At 42.6% G+C, this 19,972-nt stretch overlaps 1 protein-coding gene across 1 annotated transcript; it reads left to right on the forward strand.

The window, feature by feature from the left end:
- Nucleotides 1-259: 259 nt before the first annotated feature.
- atr (ATR checkpoint kinase) lies at nt 260-19,939 on the forward strand. Its single transcript, XM_079369559.1, has 48 exons — nt 260-506; nt 640-731; nt 2,147-2,299; nt 2,434-3,326; nt 3,436-3,566; nt 4,079-4,249; nt 4,409-4,572; nt 4,878-5,030; nt 5,155-5,353; nt 5,480-5,730; nt 5,845-6,041; nt 6,247-6,347; nt 6,792-6,963; nt 7,129-7,284; nt 7,434-7,628; nt 7,915-8,010; nt 8,244-8,333; nt 8,565-8,660; nt 8,810-8,940; nt 9,126-9,269; nt 9,465-9,558; nt 9,699-9,824; nt 10,193-10,399; nt 10,660-10,773; nt 10,856-10,971; nt 11,171-11,291; nt 11,504-11,641; nt 11,746-11,911; nt 12,055-12,221; nt 12,500-12,664; nt 12,991-13,082; nt 13,305-13,396; nt 13,523-13,700; nt 13,806-13,991; nt 14,169-14,328; nt 14,556-14,735; nt 15,099-15,241; nt 15,386-15,483; nt 15,856-16,085; nt 16,372-16,506; nt 17,049-17,249; nt 17,365-17,508; nt 17,970-18,120; nt 18,224-18,380; nt 18,587-18,740; nt 18,886-19,037; nt 19,252-19,357; nt 19,504-19,939. Exons 1-48 carry the CDS (start codon nt 454-456, stop codon nt 19,675-19,677), a joined length of 7,785 nt encoding a protein of 2,594 aa, XP_079225685.1. The 5' UTR covers nt 260-453; the 3' UTR covers nt 19,678-19,939.
- The last annotated feature ends 33 nt before the right edge of the window (nt 19,940-19,972 follow it).

Here is a 19,972-nt window from a genome sequence, read left to right on the forward strand (position 1 = left end):
TACCTTGTAGTACATTAAATTACCACCACCAAAGACAGAGCATGGAAACTATATGTAGGCTTATAACTAATTACGTTGTTTTTTTTTAAATACATAGTTAAGACATGTACAGACAATAAACTTCTCTAAATACTTAAATGTTATAATATAGTTTGATTTATACTTCATTTCCCGGAGCACAGTTATGTTGTTTATTTAACCAATACTCAGCCAGGGGGAGTCGTTTGCCTTTCGAGTTTCCCTGTCAGTATTTTGACCCTCGGTGATTGCCGTATGAAAACAAGAAAACGTCATTTTGGAGCGAAAGTTTTCGAAACGTTTTGACAGTACAGGATGGATACGACCCTGAGAAGTTTTCTAATCGAAAGAGCGAGAATTATAATTCATTTGTTGTGTTGAAAAAGCGTTTCCTTTATCAACGCAAAGGAGCTGCAGTAAAAAAATAAAATAAAAATGGAAGGGCTTGAGATGTCTGCGATGATACCAGCTCTGCAGGAGCTAGCTAGGTGAGCAACATGTTGGAGAAGCTACGTTTTTAGCAGGAAGCCTCACTTATAAAAAAAACTGCTTGAGTTTCTCTTTGTATGAACAAACCAGTGTTTTAGCTTCACCATGTGTTCATGTGTTGGTGTATTACAGTTCCAGCGCTGCTGAGTACGAGCAGGCGGTGCAGAAACCTCGACAGATCCTCTGTCAGTTCATTGACAGGATACTGACAGATGTGGATGTTGGTGAGTCAGGAACTGATGGGTTGAATAATATAACTGTCCCTAAAGCTGAATCTATCAACAGACTGGAGAATACTAATGCAGCATAATCACGGCCGTGGTTCTAATCTAACAGACAACACTGAGACTCTTTGCAGGCTGAAAGGTAGACACTTTAATGTTCATTGTGGAGCCATTATATACTGTTCAACAGATGTCACAAATTCCTTCCCACTTTAGATACTTCTGTACATGGTCAGGAGAATCACATCACCTTTACCCTTACAATGTCAAACCTCTATTTGAAGAACAATTCCTCATTCCATTGTCAACTGAGGCCATACATTTATACTTTTAGAATACCTCTAATGACATTCTTCTCTTCAAATATGGTCATAGCTTCCCCAAATAGATCGTAGTCTGCTCACAGCAAAGTCACCTCTACAAAGTGTAACCAAACTGAACGTATTCACAGAAATTTGTACTATCAGGAACACAAGATGGAAAACAGTAACAGTAATGACTCATACTCCATTGTTACAATTACTGTTACATCCATGTGGGTGTTATGGTCATTGCCAGATTAATGCCTGTTAATTAAAGCACGATTCTGTTGTAAAATTATCTTGTATCCCTACCTCCTATTCTCTATAATTAATAATAATTGATTAATTAAAATATAATTAATAATAATGATGACTTTATTTATATAGCACCTTTAAAAACAACTGTTTACAACATGCTTTACAGATACAAACCCATACATACAAATACATAAATAAAACATTTAGAGAAAGAAGCCGTCAAGGGCTGGAGAGTTAAATGTTAAAAGGATTATAAAATACTAAAAACAGTGAAGTCAATTCAGGAAGGGAGAAATTGAAAGGCTAAAAACGCACAAGAGGAGATAGATAAAAAGAGTAAAAGCAATTAAATTAATGACTGGGTCTGGTTGGTGTTCACTCCTCAATTATTATAAACCCATTTCAGGTTGTTCAATCAACCCTCTGGTTTCTCTTTAATAATACATACAGACATTTATTTATAGGTTGCTTTCAAAAAGGTCACAAGGCCACCTTACAAGCTGGGTTAAAAACAAACAAAAAAATAAAAAACTTAAAAGGAGATGATTACACAGTTTTACACTATGAAGTTGGAGAGTTTAAGATCATGACTGCTGAACTTATTAGCCTGTGCTCATTTAAAATAAAGCACATTGTTCAGGCTACTTACAGTAACACGATGCTTTTGGATGTTAAGATTGATTTGAGTTCTAGATTAAAGATTAACAATAACCAATATTTACTACTGAAAAATAATTACTTGTCATGTCCAAATATTCTCTTTTAATTTCTAATACATCACTTTTAGGTTCAAGAAGGTTTCCGATCCCGAGGTCGTGATAGGATTTAAAAAATCGATTGTTTGTTTTCCTCCAGTTGCTTTAGGGCTGAATAAGAAGTCCAGCTCTGAGCCAGCCTGTGTGATGCTTCTGGATTTCGTGCAGCATATAATCAAATCCTCCTCTCTGATGTTTGCCAATCCCTCCTGCCAGCCTGCCGCGTACCCGGACACTACTGAGAGCTGTACTGGTATGAGATGCTTTTTATTAAAAACGTCTCCTTTTAGATTTCATTAAAAAAAAGTGTTTACAACTGTTGTATTTTTTTGTGCTTTTCTTTCCCATTCCACGTCTGATGGACTTCTTATTTCTTTCTTAATTCAGACTTCAGTAAGTGGGTGGCGTTGCGTTTGCTTCGTGTGGCGGCTTCTCCGGATTGTGACGTCATCCACGGGCGGGTCTCCGCTGTGTTGGCCTCTTTACTTCACACTCTGCGAGCCCGGCTGCCGTTCATCTCAAGCAGCCTCACTCAGGAGTTCATTTTTTTAGCGCAGGACCTGAGCGACGTACTGTACAATCATATCGCAACACTGTCAGCGACAGGAAACACTTCACAGCTTCCCACACGAAACCAGTGGCCTGTTATGTTGGGATGCTTCAGTATACTCCCCGATCGTGGCCCCTCGTACCTCACCCCGTGTCCTCTTAGTCTCTCCTCACCCGCCGCTCTTGAGTCGCTAGCTGCAGTAACGATCAGCGTCTTAACCGACTCCCTGAGAGGAGTCGTCTCCCGCCGTGATCTGAGCGCTGCGTGGGAGACGGCCTGCTCCTTCTTGGCAAACGGCAACACCAGGCTGAGGAGGCTCTCCATGGTGATGCTGAGGCGACTGGTGGAGCTGGGAGGGTTTCCTGAAATCCAGGGCCACGAGTTCTTTGCAGCTTACCTTCATTTGCTGGAATCCCGACCTTTAAACACGAACCAGGATGAGACGGCTGCTTATGATGGAGAGCTGCTTCTCCTCACCCGCTGTGTGTTTCAGCCTTCCCACTCACGCTTTGAGCCCATCCACCTCTCGCAGACGTTTGAGAGCGTTTGCACTCTTGGAGGGTCAGGTGTCAAGTTGGGGACAGAGGTTACAGAATCCCTGTGTTTGCTCTTCAGCTTCATGTTATCAGTCGCAGTAGTTTATGAAAGTGCTGCATCGTTGAGAAGGCAGAAGGTCACAGATGTCTGCAGGACGCTGGCAAACACCGTCGGAACGGAAAATCAAGCAGAGGTATGCTCCAGTTTTTTTGATCTTTTATATCAAGATGTTTAACTGTTAGCGTATTATTTTATCTTCATCCCCTCCGTCCGGTCTGTTGTGCATCTGTTTCCTACTGTAGTGTGCAAAGGGGTTTCTCCAAGCAGCGCTGAAGGCAGAGACTGCTTTGATGATGCGCAAGTCAGACGACGGGGAGACTGCTGCCAAGAAATCCTGCAAATCTACAACCAAAAAACAAAGAACAAAAGCAGAGTGAGTTCATTTTAAAAGTCTGAGTGATGTCATCCATTGATATCTGAAGAGGCACTGTGAAGCCCAGGCATTAGGATGGTGGTGGACATATTGGAGGTGGAGATGAGGCAGGTCTTTAGCCTCCTGGCTGTTCAAACAAAACTTCAATGTGTTATTGACACATGTAAGAACAGGTAAGTTCACATTGAAGAGTCAAACAAAGAGAGCTGTTAAAACATTAATAATCACAGCTGTGTCTCTGAAACATGTCCAATTGAAATGCTTTTATTCCAAGACCAATTAACTCATCTGTTTGGGTCCCCCTGCCCTAACTGAGAGGTTATGTACGTCTGTATGACCAGGGTGCTAACAGAGTTTGTCTGTGGAGCAGGGCTGGGACAGCAGTCTGCCCCTGAACATGCTCCCCCTGCCTGGTGAATGTGCTGTGCAGAGAGCTGGTGGGGTTTTTCCAGGAATGAAAGCTGTTAACAGATTTCCCCAACCTTTGAATACATGTTTCTTTATGTCTTCAGGGAGGTGGACATGCGTGTCGGCAGTGAAGTTTGGGCAGTGGTGCACAGTCGGCTGGAGGAGCTGCTCACCATGTTGGCCTCTGTCGGACCTGAATCCACACAGACTCTCTCTGCTCTGGAGGGTCTGGGTCTTATCTTACACCTGGTCGCCTGCTGCTCCTCTCCCACCAGGTAAAACTCAACCAAAAAACACCCAAGCTCTCTTTCTATCAACCATCTTACTTACTAATGACCATCTGTGATGTGTATATATTACCCCTATTGCTTACTTCCACTTACCTTGGTAGCGTTCTCTCACTGTCTTGGTTTTTCTTTTCTTTTTTACTACAGTCCTTCTCCTCTCCTTTGGGTGCCCACTGAGACTTTGGGGAGGGTGCTGAAGAGCTGTCAGTCAGTATTAGAAGGAGGCACTCAACCCAACTCAAATCAGAACCACTTTAAGTCTGCCGTCCAAACTACTCTTGGGGTCCTGGACTCTATCCTCTACCTGACAAGTAATCAGATCCTGTGGTGTGACTGTGGTGTATGTGTTCATCTGAATTGCATAGACTGAATTACATAAATTGTTCAGCTTTAATACAATGTATGTCTTGCTACAGTTATTTGATTTTCTTCACACATTTTTGTTAAATAACTCCTAATTTAATTTTCCAGCAATAAGCCATTGTCATAGATTTTTTTTAAATGTAATTTTACACAAATAAGATTTACTTTGATGTGTATTATGGTAACGTCACAGAGCACATCGTTTTGAGCTCAAGAACTGAACAACCATCTGTTCCCATCTCGTCCTGTGCAGTGAATAGCCAAAGTGAGGACGCACTCCAGCGGCGAGTTTGTGCTCTTCTGTCTCTTCCCTGGGTGTGTGAGAACAAGTCTGTCTCGGCCTATAGGAGCTCCGGTTTCCCGTCCTGGCTGCCTCCTTTAGCCGATAGACTCGACTTCTGTTACTGTGAGTACTGCTCACCTGTCGCTAAATCTGGACCTCACTGTTTTTAATACACACTCAATGTTGCTGTAAGTAATCTTCTCTGTGTAAAACTTAGATTTTTTCTTTTTTCTGTGTTTCTTTTTAGCGTCTGAGCTCCAAGCCAAATGTGTGTCGCTGCTGGCTCTGCTGCGACGTGGTGTGTGTGAGACTTGGAGAGTGTGTGTGTTTTTCAAGTTGTTGCAGAGTCCAGATGAGGTGGTGAAAGCTGCGGCAGTCAGAGCCTTTCCCCTTCTGCTTCACCACCTGGGAAACACACACCTCAACCTCATCAGAACTACTTTGCTGTAAGCACATACTGTGTGTGTATATATATATATACATGTATAAACAGTGTGCAGCCATGTTAATGTTCTCCTTTATTGTTCCTTATTTGTCATTTTTGGTTTACATATATTTATTTGCACTTCCAGGCTGGAGGACAGTTCAGAGCAGGTGAAAAAGGAGCTCGCCGGTACGATCGGTCAGCTGAGCTGTATCCAATCAGAGCTCTCTCAGCTCAGTGTTTCCCACGCAGATGCCGCTCATCTACCTGGAGTCCTCTGCAGCCGACTCACCCTTGCAACAGAGCATGCTGGGAAAACGTTTCCATCTCTCAGTGCGAGTGTTGTGAGACCCTTTCTGCCACTGCTCAGACAACAAGCTCCCAGCAGTGTCAAACAAGGTGCTTTGTGGTTTTTGATGGGATGCTTTCCTCAATCATGAGCTTTTACCTAAATGCTAAAATCTGTTTATTTTTTATTATTCATTTCTTGTCTTATTTATTTAATTTTCTTAGCCTTCCTTGAAGCTCTGCCTCACCTCTGCCAGCATGTGAATCTGGTTGGTGGAGACAGTGACTCCCAAGCAGTTCTCTGCGCTCTGATTGGTCTAATGGAGGACTCAGATCCAGTAACACGAATTCGCTTCAGTCAGTCAGTGCGTTTTCTGCTAACAGAGACTGTTAGAAACTCTGAACAGGGCTCTCTAAATGAGGTGAGCATTTCTAGTTGTAAGACTAAAAAGATACCCTCAGTGGTGTAATTTTGATGATATGTAAGGTATATGCTGGTTCCACCACAGCTACAGAATTAAATTAAGGATTATCCTTATCCTTACAGAATTAAATCCAATACTAATGTAGTTTTTTACTGAGCCAATAAAGTGTATTGATTTATGATTTTTTTTTTTTTAATCCAAGCTCCTCGTTGCTCGTCTTAAAGAGGCATTCAACAACGCTAAACTCAAAAGAGATGACGACCTGCGCAACTCACTCATCCTCACCACTGGAGAAATCGGCAGGTACAGAAAACCTTTGTTTTGCGTTTTCTCACAGGAATGTAAAGAACAATGTCGTCTACAGAGAAAACACAAAAAACATGTGTGAGTGGTTGAAACTTATAAATGAGCACACAGAGAAGACAAGTTATAAAAGCAGACAACATTGAAACTAGGCCCTTTCTTCTGGGCTCCTTACCCACAGAAGGACATAGTGTGCATGTTTACTGTTTGTAACCACACTGCACGCTAGCACAAGCTAACCACCAGTGTTTGTCACCTGCCTGTCCAACAGACAGCAGGCTAACTCAAAGTTCACCACATTTTGGAAAGGGCTTTATTCATCTAACTATGACCTTTTTAAAAATCTTTTTACTCTTGCAGATGAGGGAATTGCAACTTTTAAAACTTTGTATTTCAACATTAGTTTTGGTTGAATAAAAATCTCTATCTGTCCTCTTCTGTTAGAGCGTCTCAGGGCAGTTTGGTGTCATTCTCTCTGCTGCGGCTGCTTCACTGTCTGCTGTCCAAGTCGTCCCAGGTGTCTGTAGCTGCGTACACTCAGATCAGAGCCTTGGCCACTGCCAAAGGTCTTAAACTGCAGACCCTCTTCAGCCAGTACAAGAACCCTATTTGCCAGGTATAACATTACCACAGCTCAGTAAACAAGACAAGGCTGTAAACTTGTTTTTAATCTGAACAGGAAATTGTGAATAAGGTGGCCGACTGTCACATTGAGTTAAATAAGTTTGTAGATTTTAAAAATAAGACACACTTCGATCACTTCTTTCTTCCTTGTGTTTAGTTCCTGGTCGAGTCATTACATTCACGCCATGCGTCGGCCCTGCGGAGCACGCCAGATCAGGGCAGCGAGTCGGCCAATCAGAGAGAGCTGGCTCTGGACATCCTGGCTCAGATCGCACACGCTTTTGATTTCCCGGACCTCCACCGCTTCCTCACTGTAAGCAAACGCAAAATGACATTCAAGCAATGGATGCATGTGGTATACACAGTGGGAATTATGCAGAGTGGGTTCGGTGACGTTGTATTATGTGTTTTAGAATATGTGTTTCTGTGTTTTATTCTTTAATTGGACACTTGTGTATGCAGAGGACTCTCCAAGTTCTTCTGCCCTACCTGGCAGCCAAAGCCAGCTCCACTGGCTCCGCCCTCATCCGTACCCTGGCCAATGAGCTGAAAGCAAACCGGAGAGAGATCCTGATCAACAACTTCAAGTACATCTTCAGCCATCTGGTTTGTTCCTGCACAAAGGAGGAGCTAGAGAGGGCTTTCCACTACCTGCAGGTAGAACAAATCTTATAATTACACCCAGTAGTCATGCAATTTGTTTCTGAGTTTAGACTGGACTGGATAGCAATGCTTTTAAAAGTAATTGGTCATCAAACAAACGTGTCATGATGAATCACCTCGATATAAATCGAAATCAACAACTCAAACAGACATATTTTATCTTTAAATGTAATCCATATTTACCCAATATCTTTAACCATTTTATGGACTGACATCCTTTTAAAGTTGAACTTCCAAATTAAATTTGTATTCATTTATTTGTTCCCTTGTGTTTTCCAAGAGCGAGACAGAGATTGAACTGGGCTCTCTGCTCAGGCAGGACTTCCAGGGTCTTCACAACGAGCTGCTGCTGCGTCTGGGAGAGCACTACCAACAGGTCGACACAGTGTTCATTTCATCAATGCAAAATGTGACCCGAAATGTTCAACTGTTAATATGATGCCTTTTTCCTCCAAAAACAAAAGACTACAACTAAATTGACACTTAAAAGGAAGAAGTGTCCTTTTACAGTATTTCTCTTCCATCCATTTTCTTTCAGGGCTTTCATGCAAACACATCAGTTGTTCTTTCACTTTTTATTTGCTCACATTGTTTTGTCTTTCTGTGTAGGTTTTTAACGGTTTGGCGATCCTGGCCTCCTTTGCATCCAACGACGACCCGTACCGAGGTCCAAGAGACATCACCACTCCAGAACGCATGGTGTGTGTCACAGTTAGAGAGGCTGTTACCGTTTGATCTCTCTATAATAAAGAGAGACTGGAATTTTACATTATTATTATAAATGTTGTATTTTATGTTAACCCGACAAATACATTGTGAATACATAATGGATGACGAATTTGTCCACATTTACTCCCTTTTATTTATTTATTTTTTGTATTTTTTACAAAAATACACATTTTTCCTGTTATGCCGTCCTTCCTCTTACAGGCCGACTACCTCCAACCAAAGCTTCTGGGGATTCTTGCCTTCTTCAACATGCAGCTGCTCAGCTCCAGCGCTGGAGAGAAGGACCGCAAGAAACTGGTGTGTGATCCATAACGAAGGCAGAAAGATTATTAATGGTTCTTTGAGAAGGTTTTCTCTCTGTGAGAGTTTCTGTTTGAAGTGTAGAGTTGCCACTCCGTGGCTTTGCTCAATGTTTACAAAGTGTCTGCCTGTTATTTTCTGTGCAGGCTTTGACAAGTGTGATGGCTCTCATGAGGCTGATGGGCCCCAAACACATCAGCTCTGTGAGAGTAAAGATGATGACGACACTTCGTACGGGTCTCCGATACAGAGAGGACTTCCCTCTGCTCTGCTGCCAGTCAGTACACACACACTAACACAATAAGGTCCCAGGGAGACTGCATGGCATATATACTTTACATACTGTACATTGAGATTGTGAATTCCTTAATGGGCAAATTGACATCCAACTGAGACTTATTTAAACTTGTAGAAAAATGAGTTTAATATTTGACCTTTAACAGTTTCTTCCTGCTGTTTCAGGACATGGGAGTGTTTTGTGAGGAGCGTGGAGCCGGCACACTTGGGCCCTCTGCTGAGTCATGTCATTGTTGCACTGCTTCCTCTAATCCCACTTCAGCCCAAAGAAACTGCTGCTATTATCCGCTTCTTGATACTGGACAGCAGGTAAGACAAACACATTTTAAAAATTCACTACTTGAACCACTGCAGGTTGTATGTCGGGCTCTGTAAGTCAGTGGCCATACCCTTTTCTCTGCCTATGTTTCCTTCATATTGCTACGTATGTATTACCGTACTACAAATATAAAAAAAAAAACAACAACAACCATTTCTAATTGAAAATGTTTAATTTCCCCTCAGGGAAGAAGTCAAAGACTACCTCCATGAGATCTACTTCCTGCCTGACCACCCTGAGCTGAAGGACATTCACACCGTGCTGCAGAACTACAAGAAGGTCAGTGTGGAGTACAACAGAATGACCATGATGATGAAGTAAATGATGCAGCCATTTAATAACATGGTGACAGTTAACTGGTGATGTATGCTGTTTATTCAGAATTTAAATATGTGATGGTGAAGTGATTTTTCTTACAGTTGGCAGCCAGCAGCAGTGACCTGGCTGCAGCTCTGCAGCTCTCCATGAGAGCAGTTCAACATGAAAATGTGGATGTCAGGATTCATGCACTGACGAGCCTTAGAGACATGATGCACAACAAGCAGGTACAAGCACACACACACACACACACACACACACACACACACACGAATAGTCAATGTCCTTGTTTGCAAGTTTAGTTCCTGAAGAGATTTAATAAAGGAAACTGGTTCTCTGCTCTTTTTCCAATGTCAGCATGATTATTGATTTCCTCCGCTTCACTCACTATTTAACATGCTGTTTCCAAATGTCACTGTGATTGTAATTGCTACTAGATTATATAGTAAGTATATAGTAATATGATATATTTATAACTGGATGTTGCTTGTAATTTTTTTGAAAGGATAATGAATACAGTAAAAGCCGAAACAGCAATAATCCAAAACATTCCAAACAGAAATCAGCATTATTTCATTTGTCATGTGGACTGCAGGAGTGGCTGCTGAGGCAGGTTTGTGCGAGTGAGGCGGTGGAGCCGGTCATCTCTAACCTGGTATCCGTCCTGCTGAAGGGCTGCCAGGACTCGTCCCCCGAGGCCAGGCTGCTTTGCGGGGAGTGTCTCGGGGAGCTGGGTGCTGTGGACCCTGGACGTCTGGATCTGTCACACACTCACACCCATGGAGACCGAAACACATTTGTGGTATGCCTGAAAAGATTATGGTTGTGTGCAGTAATAAAAAAACATATACCCGTAGTGTGTTATTAGAACAGTGCATAAGAGACCATTATAGGCAAACATACACTCACTCATGTTCATCAAAGCAGAAAAAAACATTCTATTGTAGAAGTATTCAAGTGACCACAGTGGATCCTTTATAGTTACAGAACTGTACAGTTTACATTATATAACTGTACTGAGGCATTTAGTAAATAATCTAAGCTAAATGTTCCTCTATACAGAGTGGAGTTGATGATCCAAACTTTGCCTACGACCTGCTGACCGAACTGATCAGAACATTTCTGGCTTACGCTGATGACGTCAGAGCGCAGGACTCGGCTGCTTATGCGATTCAGGTGCACGCGATATCTTTGTATGTCCAGCATGGGAAATTGTTGCCTCTCTTTTTGGTTTACACTTACATTATCTACACTGCAGGAGCTGCTGTCCATCTTTGAGTGTCGCGAGGGTCGAACGGACTCATCGGGGCGCCGTCTGTGGAGGAGATTCCCAGAGCAGATTCAGGAAATACTAGAACCACACATTAACAGCAGGTATCACACGCAAAGGCTTCTCACACAGGAGGTCAAAGCACTGAAGGAGATTTTATTTAGCTACATAGTCTTTTCTTTGTTCTCTTTTTACCTCCTTTATTTACTCATTTTCCTTCATTATTGACCTTCTATGCATCATTCATCCCTCTCTTTGACTCTTCTTTCTCATTCTACCTCTTCACCCTCTCTCTCTTCGCAGGTACAAGAGCAGTCAAAAAGAGGTTAACTGGTCTAAACTGAAGAAGCCAGTTTACTTAAGCAAGAGAGGCAGCAAATTCTCTGATTGGTCGGCCACCTGGGCTGGATTTCTTATCAGCAAGGTAAGTTTTTTTCAGTCTGTGTGATTCTTAAAACGTGTGTGTGTGTGTGTTAGATGGTGTTCGATTTAAGATAGCATGGGACCTTTTTTCATTGTGAGCATAGCTACTTTCATAAATACACATGAATAATAACATGATGACAATGGAGCATCAAAAGTTCAAAATATTCAGCAGTCAACAGTGAGTATGAAAGAAGTGTTATTGTGCTCTAGGTGAGACACGAGCTGGCGAGCAGAGTGTTCAGCTGCTGTAGTTTCATCATCAAACACGACTACAAGGTGACCATCTACCTGCTGCCTCACATTCTGCTCTACATGCTGCTGGGCTGCACACCTGCAGAGCAACAGGAGGTGAACAAACATTCGTATCAGAGCGGCTTACAGAAGATTTTTTTAATTTGTTTCAGTTAAATTGTGAATCATAACCATATCTCTCCCCTCCCGCCTCCTCACAGGTCACAGAGGAGATGCTGGCTGTGCTGACAGAGGGTGACCAGGAGGGGGGGCATGGTCAGGAAACAGCCTCCAGCCTATCACAGCTCAGCATTCAGACTGTGTTCAGCATGTTGTCTCACCTCACACAGTGGAGCCGCCACATCCTCTACTCCAAACCCAAAAATGGTTAGTACCATGTTTTCCTTTCCTTATCTAATAAAAAAAAAAAAAAAAAAAAAAACATTTTCTCATCAAGCCTTAAATCTTCCACATTATTCCAAGACATGTGAGACCTACAGTATTTACATGTTCATATTTGACATTTGCAGAGAGTGGGGATTACCAGCGTGTGGTGGCTTTCTTGAAGGGCATCCCACAGGACGCTCTGGCCAAGGCCTCTCTGCGATCCAAAGCGTACACTCGTGCTCTCATGCACTTTGAAGCTCACATATTAGAAAACAAAGAAAACATCCAGGACCATCTTACGTTCCTGCAGGTCAGAGAAAAGTCTTCTGTCTTCCCTAAGTGAAGTGATGAAACTCTTCAACGATGAATAGACGAATAACCTTAATCAGAGTTTTAATAAATGTATAACTCCTGATGCGGAAAGTAAGAGAAGAACCAGATAGATGAAGCAATCAGGTAAAAGTATTTGTAGAACTTAAAATGATGCATCTCTCACATAGTGATGCTTAAAGAGAAAAAAATAATATTGTGTGATGTGAATTATGGCCTGCTGGAAGCTCTCTCAGCTGTTTTCTTCCGATGCTACAGACGCTGTATGCTGCGATGCACGAGCCTGATGGGGTGAGGGGGGTCAACGCGCTGAGGAGAGAGGAGCCGTCGCTACGGGAACAGATACTGGAGCACGAGAGCATCGGCCTTCTCCGAGACGCGACCGCCTGCTACGACCGGGCCATACAGCTGGAGTCAGACCAGGTGCACACAAACTACGAGCTTCAGTGGGAGCCAAAACCTGCGATTGATTTTGCCTCCTTATGTCCAGTGAAACACTCGCATGTTCAGAGAGTGGACGTTGCTTTGTCAGATAATAGACGATGGAGTTAAAAGATTGCACACGCAGGGAAGAGTTCCAAATATGCTTTCTTTAATCTTTAACCACAGTAATACGCCTTTTAGTTCTCCGCTCATTAACACTGCCAGTATGTATAAGTTACTAATGAAACACAACACCTCTCAGTTGTCTGTCGTGTCTTGTCGGTCTTTTAAATGTATCATCACTTTCTTGGTCCCCCTGTCCACAGATTGGTCACTATCATGGGGTGATGACGTCTATGCTGGGCCTGGGACAGCTGTCAACGGTCATCACTCAGGTCAATGGAGTCCTGGCCAACAAGTGAGACACACACACACACATTAAAACCCTGCTTATTCTCACTAAAGCTGCTTTTAAGATTAATCTACGGCCACTTAAACTGTTAGAGATGCTGTTATACATTTCTTAACGTTCATGTTATCTTGTGTCTTAAACTCTGATGTTTTTTTTTAAGTAACAGACTATTGTGTTCTGCACTTAGTATGTAAGTCCGTGAATGAGTCTCTATTTGTAAACGTTTAGGCACCAGTGGAAGTCCGAGCTGAACACCTACAGAGTGGAAGCAGCCTGGAAGCTCGGGAAATGGGACCTGCTGGAAGATTATTTAAGTTCAGGTAAAAGAATGCTCTTAAATTACAAACCATTTAATGCATTTTCAGTAAGGCTGTCCAGCAGTCACATTTTTTAATGGCTATGCTTCGATCGCTTGTTTGATCAAATTCCTACCATCGTGTCTCCAGACAGTCAGTCCAGTACCTGGGGTGTGCGACTTGGCCAGTTGCTGCTTTCAGCAAAGAAACAAGATGATGAAACTTTCTACGAGAAGCTGAAGGTCGTGAGGAAGGAACAGATCGTCCCTCTTTCTGCAGCTAGTTATGAGTGTGGAACCTACCAGAGAGGATATGAGTACATCGTCAGGTGTGTGTTTTTTTTTTTTTTCTTCCTTTTTTTCAGGTTGTTGTGAGAAATATTTTTGCAACTCCAACATGTTTTTCTTTTTTTTTCTTTTTTTCTCCCGGTTAGGCTTCACATGCTCAGCGAGTTGGAGCACACATTTGCTGAGTTGCAGAAACAAAGAGAATGCTCCGCCCCCAGCCTCAATCAGCTGCCTCCTCATTGGTCAAATCGACTAGAGATGACCCAGAATTCCTTCAGGGCCAAGGAGCCTATCCTTGCCCTCCGACGTGCCCTGTTCAGCCTGGGAACACAGTAAGGATGGTGCAACATCTGCCGACGAACGGGAACACTTCATCATGTCCCTGTTTCTCTGAAAGTTCTTGCAAACTCAAATCTTCTGACTAAGATGTAAAGCTGAATAAAATCACTGCAAAAGGATCTTATTCTTTAAGACAGAATCACAATCCTGTCCTTGTGTTTGCCCTGCAGGCCTTTGAGCACCGAGCTGGTAGGGGAGTGTTGGCTGCAAAGTGCTCGTGTGGCCAGAAAGGCGGGACACCATCAGACTGCCTTTAATGCTCTGCTGAACGCTGAGAACACACACCTGGCTGAGCTGGTCACAGAGAAGGCCAAGTGGCTTTGGTCCAAGGTATAGCTAAGCCGTCAATCTTTTTACAAACAGAAACATTCAATTCAAACAGGTTTAGTAATCATACCAGGAGCGCAACAATAAAAAATCAGCAAAGTGGTAACTATGGAGTAAGATCAAAAGTTCATGCTGAAACGAAATAGACTGATAAATAATTGAAATGAAGCAATAAAAAGTTTCCACACATACTATTTAATTTATCACTTTCCATTTTCTTGGGACACCAGGGCGATGTACACCAGGCTCTGATCGTCCTGCAGAAGGGCGTGGCCCAGTGTTTCCCCGACGATCAGCCGCCGACAGACCCTCGCAGTCTGCAGACCAAAGGCAAGGCCATGCTGCTGGTGGGGCGCTTCATGGAGGAGACGGCCAACTTTGAGTCCAACGCCATCATGAAGGCATACAGGGTGAGAAGCAAGGAAGTCATAAAGGCTGTGATTAAAACGCCAACATTGACCTCGCAGTACGAGATAAACACAAAATCTACATCATACATAGCTCCGTTTCGAGATGCACTTTCCATTTGAAGGGGGGGGGGGAGTTGAGTCAATTAATAGACAGCAAGATAATCTGCAGCTATTTTCCTTACAGATAATTTCCTTTTTCTGTCTTGTGATGGTAAAATGAACTTATTTGGATATCTTTACTTAACTATGATGGAGCTTTTTTGGTTGATGGATTGATTCTCCAGGTAACAAAAAATGTCCCGACATACGAGGGAAAAGGACGTCTGTAACTATCCTGTCCTGAGCGAGTGTCATGTGCTTTAGGATGTGACCAACCTCCTCCCTGAGTGGGAAGATGGGAACTTCTACCTGGCCAAGTACTACGACAAAGTGATGCCAATGGTGACGGATAACAAGCTGGAGAAACAGGGGAACCTCATCCGATACATCGTCATGTACTTTGGAAAGTAAGTTGTTGTTCTAACTATAGGTTCTTGTCCTTCAGTCTGACATCAATGCTGAGATAATTCTGTTTACACTTGCTGTTCTCCCCCTTTAGGCCTTTTGATTTCTTTATCTGCTCTCACATTTTGGCTGTTTTTTCCCTCCAGAGCCTTACAGTTTGGAAACCAGTACATCTATCAAGCCATGCCTCGCATGCTGTCTCTCTGGCTGGATTTTGGAGCCAAAGTGTGTGAGTGTGAGAAAGGTGGGTGTCCAGAAGTGACTCTAAAGCTGTTTTCACACATGCCGATAATTTCGGCCTTGACGTTCACATATGCTCCTCTCTGTCAGATGGGGGGGGGGGGGGTTACCTGAGGTAAGACATAAAAAAGAAGAAGCATACAAACGCTACTCTGAAGAGCTGAATTGTCCTGAGAATATGCTGCTGTGTTCCCACATCAGCCCGCTCAGACTTGCTGCAGGAAATAATACTAAGGGTCTGGAAGGAGAAACCCCGATTAGTACAAGATAAAATTACACAGAGCAGTGTCACACTCTTAGTTTTATTTCTATTTTTTGACGCTTTTGTAAGCTACAAAAACATGATTGACAAATTCATAAACTATCTTGAAAACAGCTGGACGAGCAGACAGGCAGATGCGACAGGAGCTGGGGAAAATCAACACGCAGGTGAGCGAGAACTGTGCGAACTTGGCACCGTACCAGTTCCTTACCGCCTTCTCCCAGCTCATCTCCAGAGTGTGTCACTCCAGCGACGAGGTCTTCAACGTCCTCATCACCATCGTGGCCAAAGTCTTCTTAGCGTATCCCCAACAGGCGATGTGGCTGATGACAGCTGTTTCCAAGGTAGGTGTGTGTGTGTGTGTGTGTGTATCTCACAAAATGAAAGCTAAATGAAAATGACTGTTTGTTATTCAAGGCAAGTGAAAAATCATGTTTGTTTGAGATCACAACTAACAACGAAGTGTATATGATGTCAAGTCAGAACTCTACCTATGTGAAGTCTAAGGGTCATAATTGTCTGTCATATAAGAAGTCACTTCCTTCTTACACAGGACATACTCAGAATTCTGCCTTTTCTTAAATATGTGACCTCACAACATGCGCACTCATAACTTTATGATTATTTCAGTCTTCCTACCCCATGCGTATGAATCGCTGTAATCAGATTCTAAAGAAAGCCATCAGTCTCAAACAGTCTCTGGAGAAATTCATCGGCGACGCAAACAGACTGACTGACAAGCTGCTGGAGCTCTGCAACAAGCCGGTACACACACACACACACACACACACACACACACACACACACACACACACACACACACACACACACACACACACACACACACACACACACACACACACACAGACTCATCAGTAATAACTAACTGTCCAAATAGATTTCTCTACATTCTAGTTTTCCAACATGCATGTGTTGACACAATGTTTTGCATCATATCGAAGGTTCTGCTTCAATGTTTTAATTTCCAAATTAACTGAATGTTGAGCCACAACACAAAAATCTAGTTGTTCTGATAATCCAAAAGTCAAGTCAATCTGGACCAGCACATACTCTCTGTAGACAAGATTAGATCAAATCAATAGTTATCGATCTTTCTACAGTAACAGGATTGCTTACAGCAGACAGTAGAAGTGGCACCCAAATGTATCTTTTCAAAGGATGATACAGTGGCAGACAGGTTTACAAGAGGGGAAGACAGACCGTATAAACATGGACGGCGACTTCGTGAAAAGAAAATACTGTATATAAAGGCAGCACATTCATGTCTGTGTGAATGTGTCTCTCAGGTGGATGGTAACTGCACCACCCTCAGCATGAGCGTTCACTTCAAGATGCTGAAACGTCTGGTGGAGGAGCCGACCTTCAGCCAGATCCTGATCCCGCTGCAGTCGGTCCTCATTCCTACACTGCCCTCTACTGGCGGGGCAAACACACAGCACGACGCCTTTCCTGGACACTGGGCATACCTGGATGGCTTTGAAGACGGTGTAAGAGAACGCAAAATGGGTGTTACTGTATATCTTGTTTGTATTTTTTCTCCTGGCAGGAAGGTGTCATGCTGCCTATGACGCCTCTCGTGTGTCTTTGTGTCTCTGTTTGTAGGTGGAGATCTTGGCTTCCTTACAGAAACCTAAGAAGATAAGTCTGAAGGGGTCAGATGGGCGGAGCTACACCATGATGTGTAAACCCAAAGATGACCTGAGGAAGGACTGCAGACTCATGGAGTTCAACTGCCTCATTAACAAGGTGTGTGTGTGGCTGTGTGTGAGTGAGATAACGTGTCATTAATTATCTGTTAACTTGGTGATCTTGTGCATCTTTCTCAGTTAAATAAATCACACCATTGCTTTTTTTAAGTGGTGGTGACTGAAAGGATGTGAACAAAAAAAAACACCAAATCATATGATCACAATTTGTTTATAATAAAATAATACCCAAGAAAGAAATATTGCAACATATTATGGAAGAAATAATAAGGTAGACAGTGCATCAATACAAATTCATTATTATGGTATGATTTTTAGCAAAGAAGGGGTGCTGGCACCTCGGCCCTTTGCTGCATGTCACCCCTGACTCTTTACTCCCTACACTTCCTGTCTGTCTTTAGCTGTCCTATCCAATAAAGGCCAAAAATGTAACTTAAAAAAAATCAACAAAGAACAATGTTTATTAGGCTATTTCAAAGTTTTTATTGCGTGTGCGTGTAGTGCCTACGTAAAGATGCTGAGTCAAGACGGAGGGAGCTGCATATCCGTACCTACGCTGTGATTCCTCTCAACGAGGAGTGCGGCATCATAGAATGGGTCAACAACACTGCCGGACTTCGACACATTCTCACCAAGCTGTATAAGGAGAGAGGTATCTTCACACATAGAGCCTATACAGTAAAGAGAGATAAACTGCTAACAAATGTGACTAAATGATTTGATTTTGACAAATGTGTGTGTGTATGTGTTTTTAGGTATTTACCTGTCAGGTAAAGAGCTCAGGAAGCTGATTTTACCAAAGACGGCTCCCTTTGAGGAGAAGCTAAGAATTCACAAGGAGGTGCTGTGTGCTCGACACATCCCTGTTTTCCATGAATGGTTCCTCCGCACCTTCCCAGACCCAACATCATGGTACAACACTACACACAGCTCCAATACAATTACATCTCTCAGGGACGTGTTCACGTGAAATCTGATTTTGCTGTGTGACATTTTTCTACATTTTACATAAAAGCGATGTCCATGCTGTATGGGCTGAAAAGGTCTAAAGCAGTTCAGGTTTAATTTACATTTGGGATCAGGTTTAAGTTATGCACTTATTGTTCATGTGTGTACAGGTATAGCAGTCGCTCTGCATACTGTCGCTCCACTGCTGTGATGTCCATGGTGGGCTACATCCTGGGTCTGGGGGATCGCCACGGAGAAAACATCCTCTTTGATTCTTTCACTGGGGAGTGTGTCCATGTTGACTTTAACTGCCTCTTTAACAAGGTCTGTGTCTAATTATTTAAAATTATTCTTTAAATGGGAAAAAAAAAATTCTGATAGAGCTTGTGAAAAATTTTTGAAATTGTGTTTCTACTTTTGTTTCATCACCTTCTTTATTTTTTTTTCTCTTTTTGCATCTCTCCACTAGGGGGAGACGTTTGACGTGCCTGAGGTGGTTCCTTTCCGTCTGACCCAAAACATGGTCCACGCTATGGGACCCATGGGCACTGAGGGTCTCTTCAGACAGGCTTGTGAGGTCACACTAAGACTAATGAGAGACCAGAGGGAACCACTCACCAGGTACACACTTACAGTATAACTTTAACTGCTCAAATATTTCTCGCAAAACCTGAGCCTTCATTTACAACTGAAACCAATGATTTTGAATTCACCTCACTCATGTGTACGTTTTTCATGACAAAACTAATGATTTGTATATATGTTTCTGTCACAAACTTACTACTGTATCTCTTAAATCCAGATTTAAATGATCTGTTTTATTTTTCTCTCAAAGCGTTCTTAAAACTTTCCTTCATGACCCGCTGGTGGAGTGGAGCAAACAAGCCAAAGGGCTGTCCAAAACACAGGCCAACGAGACAGGAGAGATAGTCAATGAAAAGGTATGCTCATTTCATGGACCCATCTTAGGAAGCATTTTTACATGCTTGTTAAGCAGCTTGCATTTCTAATACATCATCTCAATGCCCCATTTTTAGTATATGTATATTGTAGTATTTACTGTCTGTCTTCTCTCCTTCACTGCCAGGCTAAAACCCATGTGTGTGACATCGAACAGCGTTTGCAAGGAGTCATCAAGAGCAGGAATAAAGTGCTGGGTCTACCTCTATCTATAGAAGGACACGTCCATTACCTCATACAGGAAGCCACAGATGACAAAATGCTCTGTCTGATGTATCTCGGTTGGGGACCCTACCTGTAAAAACAACCACTGAGTTGAACAAAAATAGCCTTTAATATATTTCAGATCCTGATTATATATCCAGGTTATATGTGTACATAAAGCAGAAATTGTAACACAAAAAGGTTGCTCATACCTTTGAATAGGAAGGGAAAAAAGGTCCCAGTTCCCAGTTTTTTGTTCTACATTGGCACTTTTTTCATTGTTTACTGTTTGGTGGAAACCGACAACATTTGTTTAATTTCTCTACATTCTCTTTCAATAAAGGATGTGTTTTGCAAGATTTGCTTTTGTAGGTAAATGTGTCTGGCAGAAT

This window comes from Symphodus melops, assembly GCF_947650265.1.
Source record: "Symphodus melops genome assembly, chromosome: 19".
Classification (NCBI taxonomy): Eukaryota; Metazoa; Chordata; class Actinopteri; order Labriformes; family Labridae; genus Symphodus; species Symphodus melops.

Coding starts and splice junctions, on each gene's coding strand:
- atr (XM_079369559.1), top strand. CDS start 454: ATGGAAGGGCTTGAGATGTCTGCGATGATACCAGCTCTGCAGGAGCTA. Junction 6,348..6,791: donor ACCACTGGAGAAATCGGCAG/GTACAGAAAACC, acceptor CTCTTCTGTTAG/AGCGTCTCAGGGCAGTTTGG. Junction 19,038..19,251: donor CAGAGGGAACCACTCACCAG/GTACACACTTAC, acceptor TTTCTCTCAAAG/CGTTCTTAAAACTTTCCTTC.